The sequence below is a fragment of the Dama dama genome, chromosome 9 (assembly GCF_033118175.1).
Source record: "Dama dama isolate Ldn47 chromosome 9, ASM3311817v1, whole genome shotgun sequence".
Classification (NCBI taxonomy): domain Eukaryota; kingdom Metazoa; phylum Chordata; class Mammalia; order Artiodactyla; family Cervidae; genus Dama; species Dama dama.
In genome coordinates, this window is record NC_083689.1 from 61,967,384 (window position 1) to 61,979,682 (window position 12,299).

Genomic DNA, 12,299 nt, shown 5'->3' on the forward strand with positions numbered 1-12,299 from the left:
ACTATAAGTAAGGTGAAAAGACAGCCCTCAGATTGGGAGAAAATAATAGCAAATGAAGAAACAGACAAAGGATTAATCTCAAAAATATACAAGCAACTCCTGCAGCTCAATTCCAGAAAAATAAATGACCCAATCAAAAAATGGGCCAAAGAACTAAACAGACATTTCTCCAAAGAAGACATACAGATGGCTAACAAACACATGAAAAGATGCTCAACATCACTCATTATTAGAGAAATGCAAATCAAAACCACAATGAGGTACCATTACACGCCAGTCAGGATGGCTGCTATCCAAAAGTCTACAAGCAATAAATGCTGGAGAGGGTGTGGAGAAAAGGGAACCCTCTTACACTGTTGGTGGGAATGCAAACTAGTACAGCCACAATGGAAAACAGTGTAGAGATTTCTTAAAAAACTGGAAATAGAACTGCCATATGACCCAGCAATACCACTCTTGGGCATACACACTGAGGAAACCAGATCTGAAAGAGACACGTGCACCCCAATGTTCATTGCAGCACTGTTTATAATAGCCAGGACATGGAAGCAACCTAGATGCCCATCAGCAGATGAATGGATAAGGAAGCTGTGGTACATATACACCATGGAATATTACTCAGCCATTAAAAAGAATTCATTTGAATCAGTTCTAATGAGATGGATGAAACTGGAGCCCATTACACAGAGTGAAGTAAGCCAGAAAGATAAAGAACATTACAGCATACTAACACATATATATGGAATTTAGAAAGATGGTAACGATAACCCTATATGCAAAACAGAAAAAGAGACACAGAAGTACAGAACAGACTTTTGAACTCTGTGGGAGAAGGTGAGGGTGGGATGTTTCAAAAGAACAGCATGTATATTATCTATGGTGAAACAGATCACCAGCCCAGGTGGGATGCATGAGACAAGTGCTCGGGCCTGGCGCACTGGGAGGACCCAGAGGAATTGGGTGGAGAGGGAGGTGGGAGGGGGGATAGGGATGGGGAATACGTGTAACTCTATGGCTGATTCATATCAATGTATGACAAAACCCACTGAAATGTTGTGAAGTAATTAGCCTCCAACTAATAAAAAAAAAAAGAAAAAAAAAAGCATTATTACAAACAAGCTATTGGAGGTGATGGAATTTCAACTGAGCTGTTTCAAATCCTTAAAGATGACACTATTAAAATGCTGCATTCAACATGCCAGCAAATTTGGAAAACTCAGCAGTGGCCACAGGACTGGAAAAGTTCAGTTTTCATTCCAATCCCAAAGAAAGTCAATGCCAAAGAATGTTCAAACTACTATGCAATTGCACTCATTTCACATGCTAGTAAGGTTATGCTCCAAATCCTTCAAGCTAGGCTTCAACAGTACATGAACCAAAAACTTCCAGATGTCCAAGCTGGATTTCTAAAAGGCAGAGGAACAAGAGATCAAATTACTAACATCCCTTGGATCATAGTGAAAGAAAAGCAATTCCATAAAAAAATCTACTTCTGCTTCATTGACTATGTTAAAGCCTTTGACTGGATCACAGAAAACTATGGAAAATTCTTAAAGATATGGGAGTACCAGACCAGCTTACCTGTTACCTGAGAAGCCTGTAATCAGGACAAGAAGCAACAGTTAGAACCAGACATGGAACAAATGACTGGTTCAAAATTGGGAGAAGAGTACATCAAGGCTGTATATTGTCCCCCAGCTCATTAACTTCTAGGCAGAGTACATCATGCGAAATGCCAGGTTGTATGAATCACAAGCTGGAATCGAGATTGTCAGGAGAAATATCAACAACCTTAGATATGCAGATAATACCATGCTAATGGCAGAAAGTAAAGAGGAACCAAAGAACCTCTTGATGAGGGTGAAAGAGGAGAGTGAAAAAGCTGGTTTAAAAGTCAACATTCAAAAAACTAAGACCATGACATCCAGTCCCATCACCTCATGGCAAATAGATGGGGAAAAACTGGAAACAGAGACAGATTTTATTTTCTTGGGCTCCAAAATTACTGCAGACAGTGACTGTAGCCATGAAATTAAGAGACGTTTGCTCCTTGGAAGAAAAGCTATGACAAATCTAGACAGCATATTCAAAAGCTGAGACATCATTGTGCTGACAAAGGTCTATATAGTCAAAGCTATGGTTTTTCAGTAGTCATGTATGGATATGAGAGTTGAACCATTAGGAAGGCTGAGTGTTTTTGAACTGTGGTGTTGGAAGAGGCTCTAGAGTCCCTTGGACTGCAAGGAGATCAAACCAATCAATCCTAAAGGAAATCGACCCTGAATATTTATTGGAAGGACTGATGCTGAAGCTGAGGCTCCAGTACTTTGGCCATGTGATGTGAAGAGCCAACTCATTGGAAAAGCCCCTGATGCTGGGAAAGATTGAAGGCAAAAGAAGAAGGAGGTGACAGAGGATGAGATGGTTAGATAGCATCAACAACTCAACTGACATGAATTTGAACAAACTCCAGGAGATAGTGGAGGACTAGGAGCCTGGCACACTGTAGTCCATGAGTCACAAAGAGTCAGACATGACCCAGTCACTGAGCAACAACTGTCCCAGGAACTCTTCACTCAGGCCCAGTTCCAATTTAATCCTCTCACCCTTCTCTGAATTACTAATAAGGTGCCTTTCCCCTCCCTATGACATCTAAAATCCACTAGGGAAGGAACTCTCATACTTTCAAGCTTTTCTCTCATTTCATTTTTATATTTTTCTTCACTAATTCTATCCTGCCTTCCCTAGAATGGAAGGATGGGCATCATGATCCTCTGTGAGGAGACTCCAAGTTTCCACTCCTCCCAGGAATATGGGGATTAATAAGTAAACCGCCTTCAGCCTAAAATGCACTGACTGCTTTTTTTTTTTTTTTAATCTTCAGAGCCTTCATCTTTCACCTCCAAAGAAGTCTCCATAATCTGTGGCTCATTGTGCCGCTTGAAAATTTCTTACCAAAAGTCAAAGCAACCCTACACGGATCCCCTGAACTTAACTTCTTCCTGACCTTTTTGAATCTACAGACATTTACCTCCACCCATTCTTCATCTACTTTATCTTTGTAAACGGCTTGAAGATCATTATCTCAGCCCCAGCCCTGAGAAATTAAACACTTTGCTTATCAGCCACAGCTTCGATAAACAATTGTTCCTATTGGCCACACCTACTAAGTGCAAACTTTGCCTGAACCTTGACCTCTAAACCTACACTGCTCATACCTTGCATGGTTCATCAAAACCTTGTGAAACACTTGACTCCCTTGCAAACCTACTATAGTCTTTATGGCCACCCTCAAGTCTCTGATGTACACACTCCTTATCCATAAAATCCCTTTTTCCCAGTGACTCAGTGTCATATTTTGGGAGAAATATTAAGCATGGTACTGATTGGGTCTGCTAAAAACTAGTACTAATTTTGTCTAGTGGCCACTAATTTTATATCCTTTGTTGAGTCTCTGACTTGCTCTCATCAAGTTCTGTGCCAAGTCTTCTTCATTGTACTCCAGCTTTCAGACAAACTTGATTCTTCCACTGCAAAAGGCAAAATCCCAGAACGTAACAGTCAGAGTCAAGCTTACAATAGGTTCCCCTTCATCTTTCTTTCTCACTTTCCACAATATCCGTCTCTCCACTCATCTGCTTTTCTCTGCCTTCCTGTCACAGGGAATGGTGTTACACCTGTGCTCTTAGTCTATTTCTTACTTTTCTAGACTCCTCTGATTAGCCCCTTTCCATCAGGTAATCTTAAATTTCTTCATCTTCCCTTTGACTTTAAAATATGCTTAGCCCTTCTGAGACCTTGCTGCCTTCGCTTCTTCCATTCTCCTCTTTTGACAATCAAACATCTAAAAAATAACCCTATCTTTCCACTTCATCCTAGTCACTCTTTGATTCCGTTCCCAATCCTTTTAGCTAATACTTCATTTTAAATTGCAACAAAACACCTTCTTGAAATACAATGGCTTTTTCTTAGTAATCATTCTCTTCAAACTTTCATAGCAAACAATAAAGCTTATAATTAACCCTATTAGAACATTAGAATATTCACTCCTCCTTTTTTCCATGACTGAACTCAATGGTTTCCAACATTAATTGGTATTATGATCTTGGTAAGATCACCTAAATCCTCTGAGCCTCAACTTACTCACTGATAAAATTAGGGTAATAAAAATTCCTCCCTCAATGAGTTGTGATTAATATCACACTCCCTACCATTAGTTACTGTATATCAAGCTCTAATTATGATACTGGTATCTGATACATAAGTGAGTAAGTGAAGTCACTCAGTCATGTCCAACTCTTTGCGACCCTGTGGACTGTAGCCCACCGGGCTCCCTCCCTCCATGGGATTCTCCAGGCAAGAATACTGGAGTGGGTTGCCATTTCCTTCTCCAGGTATCTGATACATACAGACTCACATACCAGAGGTTTTACATGTTTATATATACAGACTATATGTATGCATATATATATGTATAATTGCATTTCACACTCAAAACCACTCTGTGAAGTAAATATTATTTCTATGTTACAGATGAGGAAACTAAATATCCAGAACTTAATCTACTCACTCAAAGTCACACAACCAATATTTATTAGAAACAAGTTTGCAAATAAGATCCAGGGGACTCAATGCATACGTTCTGTTTTAAAATTAAAAAAAAAATTTTTTTTTAGGCTGCATTGTGCAGTATGTGGAATCTTAGTCCCTTGACCAAGGATCAAACCTGTGTCCCCTGCATTGAGAGTATGGTGCCTTAGCCACTAGACCACCAGGGAAGTCCCAATGCATATATTCTTAACTAAGATTATACTGCTTCCCAAACAGATATGAGTCAATATTTGGAGAGGCATGCAATGTCATTTATTATTATCTTTTGTAGGTGTTATGCTTTGGAATGTACTGCAATAAACCCAAAAGCAAAGCACTGGTGGAACAGTCTACTGCCTTCCCCCAGGTTTTCGTACCTATGTCCCCAGGCCCAAAAGACAAAAACAATGGCCATTTGGACAACTGTACTTGGACAATACAGTTTACAATCTAATGTCAGCAACCCCAACAGGTACTCTTGGCCTGTCAATAATAACAATAACACTCATAGCAACGATTACATGCACTGCCCTTTAGAACAGACTTTCATGTAAAAGACTTCAATTATGTGAACTCTACTGGAGCTAGCAATAGGTCCCACTTGACATGACATAAAACTAATGCTCTGGGGTGGGCTCTGTATCATTTGCCAATTATTTCCAGTTCTCCCCATTCTTTTCAAGAGACAAGGTAACACTGTATTCAGTAATTTCTATGGTTGCACAAGGGCCAAGGATGGTAAGGCAAAGTGACATAGGTGCCAATTCTGAGCTGGAATATTCAATTGTTGTAAATGGAAATCCTTAGGAATACATCTTTACTTCACTTCACCTTGACAGTTAACAACATTCCAAATGGTGACTATTCTGTCTACCTAGAACCCACTGAGGCAATGGAGCACCATCAGCTGACCACCATACATGTATGGCTTTAAGTCACAGAAATCTTGGGGTTATATGTTACCACAACATAATAGGGTCTTCCTAACCGATACAGGCTCATGGCACAATGGACTTCCTGAAGATCACAGCTAGAAAATGTCAATGCCTTTCTCCAAGCCTCACTATTCCTTTCACTATATTCTTGTCTGCTTCATGGACTTTTTGCCTCGAAAATAAATAATACATAAAACAACATTTTCCCAGGTGCCAAAATATAAACCTAAGTGTAATTTGTTGATTCCTGGGTCAGGAAGATCCCCTGGAGAAGGGACAGGCTACCCACTCCAGTATTCTTGGGCTTCCTTGGTGGCTCAGATGGTAAAGATTCTGCCTGAAATGCAGGAGACCTGTGTTTGATCCCCGGGTTGGGAAGATCCCCTGTAGAAGAGCATGGCAACCCACTCCAGTATTCTTGCCTGGAGAATCCCCATGGACAGAGGAGCCTGGCAGGCTACAGCCCGTGGGGTCGCAAAGAGCTGGACACGACTGAGCAACACAGCACAAGTATGAAGTGTAATCTGACTGATCTGAGTGTAATAGTCTCTATTTTGGTGAAATACAGGAAGTTTGATATTTTCATTTATTCCGTAACTATGTCAAGTAGCCTATACTTAATCTCTTCTATTCTGAGTTTTAGAATTCAAAGGAACAACATTCCCCACCCCTAGAGCAGGCAGAAAAATACTTCTCACCTTGAATAATCAATTTGTTGGTCAGACAGGAAGTAGCAATTAAGTGACAAGGGCTGTAACACCACCCAGGGTGTGACATTGTGCTTTGAGAGCCTCTCAGAGCCAACCCTGACTTTGGATGACTTCACAGAAAAGGCGGAGAAATCAAACACTGCCTTATAAACATGACCCTTTCCTAGAGTATGGCTGATGCAGTTGTGACCATCCTGAGTAACCTCTGCATCACACCTGTCTCCATCATGAAGACCACTGGGGGTCTCCTTCTGCTCTGTGTAGTGGCCCATCTCTGCTCCTGCTCAGGTGAGTTAAGGGTAGATAGTGCCCTTAATAGCCATAAGCTTGTTCTCTGACATAGCCCCTCCTAGGATATGAACATCTCAGAGAAATGTCTGGTCATGTGGATTCAAAGAATACTAGTTTGTAATTGAAGGGCTTCCCTGGTGGCTCAGAGGTTAAAGCGTCTGCCTGCAATGCGGGAGACCCAGGTTCGATCCCTGGGTCGGGAAGATCCCCTAGAGAAGGAAACGGCAACCCACTCCAGTATTCTTGCCTGGAGAATCCCAAGGACGGAGGAGCCTGGTGGGCTACATTAGTCCATGGGGTCGCAAAGAGTCGGACACGACTGAGCGACTTCACCTTCACCTTCTCGTAATAGAAACAGCCCTGGCCTGGAAAGGGAGAATCTTATGTCCCACTTGGAGTTGAAGGGTTTGGATCTAGAACATTCCCTTTCAAGGATTTTTATTTCCATTCATGGCACCAAAAACAAACACACACACACACACACACACACACACACACACACTACTTTTTTCAGAAGTCCACCATCTTATTGTGTGTGTTAGTCGCTTAGTCATATCTGACTCTTTGCGACCCTATGGACTGTAGCCCACCACATTCCTATGACCATGTAATTCTCCAGGCAAGAATACTGGAGTGGGTTGCCATTCCCTTCTTCAGGGGATCTTCACAACGCAGGGGTTGAACCAGAGTCTCCTGCATTGCAGGCAGATTCTTTACCCTGTGAGTCACCAGGGGAAGCCCATTTTGTTAGGACCCTGGAAACTGCTGGCATCATGAGATACTACTCCTCATCGCAAAGATGCAGAAAAACTTGAATCTCTCTCCAAATTAATCCAGGAAAACAGAAAAAAAAAATTCTCCAAATCCCAGGAGTCAACAATTAAACTTTTATATAGTGAAAAATTACTTAAATAAGATTATATCTTAGAGATACTCTATTACTTTTCTTCATATCAATTAGGAGGGGGAGAGTATTGAAGATGGTGCTTCAGGCTCTGAGAAGTAGTGATAGTATTGCTATCTGATTTAAAACATTATCAGAGACACAATGAGCTCCAGAAAACATCCCGTGGTATACAGAGGGAGGAAATTTGGATAATTCTCTTGCTTGAACCAAGGATTACCTAACACAGTGGCCATTTGCCTTCATCAGAATACAGTTGGATTTTGTGAAAGGACAGGGTAGGTGCCGAAACTATTTACCAGAGGAACCACAGAGTCTTATTTAACAGACTGACTTTACATTAATTCATGAGACCTCACAACTCTGCTTTATTTTTAACATTTCCAACTGAATCTCTCTTTCAGAAGCTGCTAGCCTGCCTTTAAAAACAGTGAGTATACTGAACCACAATTTAATTGCAGTTTAATTTCCTATTTAGTTTAATTTCCTATTTACTGTATTTAGTCAACAAACACTTGAGAAATACATATGAAAGATTAATTCAGTATGCTTGTGGTAGGTTGATAGTAATAACAGAAGTGACACTGGTAGTACTAGCATTTGTCAGTGTGGTCATAGTACTATCAAGAGAAGTAGCCACAGCAGTTTCAGTGTATAGGAGCTGGGACTTCCGGATGGCACTGTGCTTCCTGTCAGACAGAGGCCAGGGTAGCCTAGCTTAAGGACATTCTCTTGTGTATGTTGCAGGTGAACTGCAGCATTTACAAGAAGTACCCGGTGGTGGCCATCCCCTGCCCCATCACATACCTGCCTGTTTGTGGTTCTGACTACATCACCTATGGGAATGAATGCCACTTATGTATTGAGAACTTGTGAGTACCTCATGGGAAGGAAAAAAAGCTAGGGCACCATCCTTCGCTGCAATCTTCTCCTCTTTCCGCTAGCATGCTCAGCTCTCTAAAAACTGTACTTACCCACTCAGAGCATCTGGGAGAGAAAAAACTTGCTGCCTCACAGTTGGATTAAGGAAGAGCCACCTGCTCTGCCAGCTTGGACCGGTCCCTCCATGACAGAGCCTCTAATTCCCATCTGTCAACTGAGAGTCTAACAAGACCAAAGGCTTCAAATTACTGTCTTTAGAGCCCAGAGGTTCTGTAGAGGGAAGTTAGGAGTCACCCAAGAGGTTACAGAGATCATTTGGGGAGGTCTCCAATTCTAACCAGCTTTGGACTCTTTTTAAGTAGTGGAGTTCCACATAATTTCTTATTGGAAGAAATGTTTCTGAATCCCACACTAAAAAATAATTGAAAACCACTATACTATCATGTAGAATAGAAGCCTCTTGTCCTACTTCTAAGAGACTTAATGGCCAGTAGATGATTCTTAGATAAACTGTGACCAGAAGGTCTTTATCCTCCTCAATTTCCTGGTGGCTGTAAATATCCATAGCCTGAGGCAGTAGGGAGGAAAAGGCTACCACAAAGATTTTTTTCTTCAACCTGAAATAAGGAATACAATAAAGTCCAAGCTGTCATGACTTGGACTAGAATCGTCATGGACATGTTTTTAAGCATTTTGTTTGGCTTACACAACGTTTTGGAAGGCAATATAACCAGGCAGAAGGCACTTTTGTGCAAAATGGGCAACTCAGGGGTCTTAACAACCAGTTCCCTTTGCTCACTGTTAACTCTCTTTTAGACCACTGGATTTTGGCCACTTAGCTCTTGTGTTTTTTGTTTTTTTCATCTTTGTGATTATCTTAACAAGTTAAAATATCACATTAGGGCCCGAGCCCAGAAGGATATGTCTACACATGGATTCCTACTCAGGAGCTTTTATTTCACAAAAGGGAAGCTTCACTAATGTGCACAGACACTGGGCCCTCAATCTGGAAAACGGCTTGCATTCAAGGACACTGAAGAGGACACACGGTGGAAGCTCCCCTCACTAGTGCAGGGTCCAGCCTCACCACGGGCCCTGCTGACCAGGAACGCCTGAGGGGCAGGCCGCCTCAACTTCCCTTGTCAGAGGTCCTCCTTCTTCGCTGGTTTAAGACTTTGGGTGATTAGTCTGGGCTCTCGGATCAGTAGAGGGAGCAGGTGGGATGAAAATAGCACTGGACTAGGGTCATTCTGCTACTCGCTCTGTCAGAAACTGCCTGTAGCAAAGATACTCCTTTTTAGGGACTCATTTTCCTCATGTGTAAGATCAGGTTATGGCTGTAATCTCTGTAGTTCCTTTCAGCTCTAATATAATGTAAATTTTCCTCTTGTGTTAATGATCCTCTTAACTGTGTCTTCCCATAGGAAGAGTCATGGAAAAGTTCAGTTTCTTCATGAAGGAGTATGTTAACTTCCCCACAGACATGGATACAGAGCAAGGATATCATCACTGTCATCGTCATCATCCCTGGTTCTGGGAGGGCGGGATTGGTAGGGAGGGGGCAGAGACAGACTCAGAGTCATCTTTGTTGGGTGGGGAAAGTTATGCTCTCCTTCAGACTTCTGTCTCACTGACTGACAAATACAAACATGTCAAAATAAACTAAAAAGTACAATGAAAGTGTAACAGGTCATTGTTGCGTTCCAAGCATCAAAATAATTACACTTATTAAAAACTTTGCAGAACTACTATCTACCTAGTAACTTCAATTGATCAAAAGATAAAAACCTACTTTAAATGGAACATATGGAGCAAAATATGTGTAATGCCTATTGTGGCTGTTCAGTCACTGAGTCAAGTCCGAATCTTTGTGTTTCCAGGGACTGCATCCCGCCAGTCTTCTCTGCCCATGGGGTTCCCCAGGCAAGAATACTGGAGTGGGCTGCCATTTCCTTCTCCAGGGGATCTTCCCAAACTAGGGATCAACCTCACATCTCTTGCACGGGCAGGTAGATTGTTTACCACTGAGCCACCAGAGAAGCCCTTTGTAATGCCTATAGCACAGTCGTAAATATTTTTACGAATGACATGCCTTCACAACTACAAATTTGATAAACACATTTTATAGCAAAATTATCAAAATAAACCACTGAACTCTCTGACATAGCTTAAACATTAACTCATTTCTAAGGTTTTAAAAAAGTATATGTTTAAAATAAATTGACAAAAATTTTTCATTTGCAAGAGATACTCTATTTGGGCAATTAATTTCCTAATTGTTCTAACGAAAGTCTAATTCCTAATTGAGTCTTCTTTACTTGACATACCAATCTGTTTTAACAAGGATGCTGTGTGATTCTACTCAGGGAGGAGGGCATGCTTGCAAATCCTACTTCAAATTTAATATAGCTCTGAACCATCTTTATAATTTTAATTATCAATCTAATTGTGCCACAAACATCAGCTATTCCATATTAATAAATCCTGACCCATGATTTTAAGATTCTCAACCCCCTAATCCTAATGTTAAATACCTAATTTATCCATAATCCTAGACAGTTCATAGAGTTTAACTTAAATCTATGTTTAACACTAAAAGCTCACAATATGTTAATCACAGTAAGACACTCAGTAATCTAATATTTCTCAGTCTTTGTTCATTGTGACACACCTTTTCAACCGAACTGTAAACATGAAGAACCAGTGTCTAAGTGCACAAAAGAGAAGAAACACTGGTCCAAAAATGCTGACTAGTGAATAAAAACAAAAGCTCATCTTTTCTCCTTTCTTTTCATTTCCCTTTTCCTCTCTCTCAAATAGTTTTCCTTTTCTCTATACTATTTTTTCTTTTTCTATATATTCCTTCCCTGTTATTTCTTATTGCAAACTTTTCCTAACTTTTCCTTAAATTCATTACTTTTTCCTCACTTTCTATAGTCTCTATAAGCATCTTTTATTTATTCAAAGCCTTCCAGCCTCCATATCTCAAGGTCTGACTGTATATCCCTTTGTAGCAATGGTCAGATAAGCACATTTGCCTGTATACACACTTGGGGAAATTTTAAGTTATTAGACATCTGTCTCAAAATGAAGACAGCTGGAGCCTCACCTCCAAAAACCATGTAGACATATAAGTCTTACCTAGGCTTATAGCGTAATTGATAGCTACACCTTGACATTTAAAAATAAATTCTAATTTCATGTAAACCCAAAATTCACCTTATATCTAAATCCCAATTTTTACCTTTCACAACTGCTCTATAGCATAAGGCTTAACCACTCCCTTCAAAGGCCAACTCTTTATTCTATCTTTTAAATCAAAATTCAAAACAAATCTTTAACATTAATCTGCATGCAATTCTTTTCATATAAATGAATCTGAGAACCAACACCGAACTCAGTCCTAAACTTTAAAAACTGTAATCCTAATGTTTTGCTGTCTCTGGGTCTTATTTCTATTCATCAATTGAATTGAAATGCCTATGTTTATATGCACGTTGTACTCTGCTTATGTGTGATTATGTCACGGGAAGCTACAATCTCACTTCGTATGCTAGTAACTACGTAGGTTTATGTTCACATGTGACTCTCTTTATAGATGACGTGGTCATGACTGGTGGCCCCAGTAACCTGACCTTAATAACTGTGTTTGAAAGTCAATATGTACACAAATATAGTGAGTTAACTCATTTTCAGTTAATAAACATGTAGATTGTTTCATTTAGTATCTTATTGTTGACTATTTACACTGTGACAAATTAGTTCCTGTTGTTGGTTTCCCCAAGTAATGAAAGGCTGAAACTGAATTAAGGTAAAAAGTTAAAACACAAAATAACAGAAAAAATAAAACATGGCTAAGGAATTCATATCATTTATAACAAAATAATTTTTCAACCTGAACTGTTGTTTTGATCCAGTTGCTTTGAGTTAAATGATTTCAAACCAGTTCTGTGCCTCTCTGACAAGCTGCTTCTATTGAGGCTTAAT

At 40.2% G+C, this 12,299-nt stretch overlaps 2 protein-coding genes across 2 annotated transcripts in view; one reads left to right on the plus strand and one right to left on the minus strand.

Annotated features, from left to right (window-relative positions):
- LOC133061439 (sperm-associated acrosin inhibitor-like) overlaps positions 1–12,299 on the minus strand; it is a 142,638-nt gene that overhangs the window by 76,902 nt on the left and 53,437 nt on the right. The window lies entirely within an intron of this gene.
- On the plus strand, positions 6,463–9,782 carry SPINK7 (serine peptidase inhibitor Kazal type 7). Its single transcript, XM_061149453.1, has 4 exons — positions 6,463–6,523; positions 7,835–7,860; positions 8,178–8,302; positions 9,737–9,782. Exons 1-4 carry the CDS (start codon positions 6,463–6,465, stop codon positions 9,780–9,782), a joined length of 258 nt encoding a protein of 85 aa, XP_061005436.1.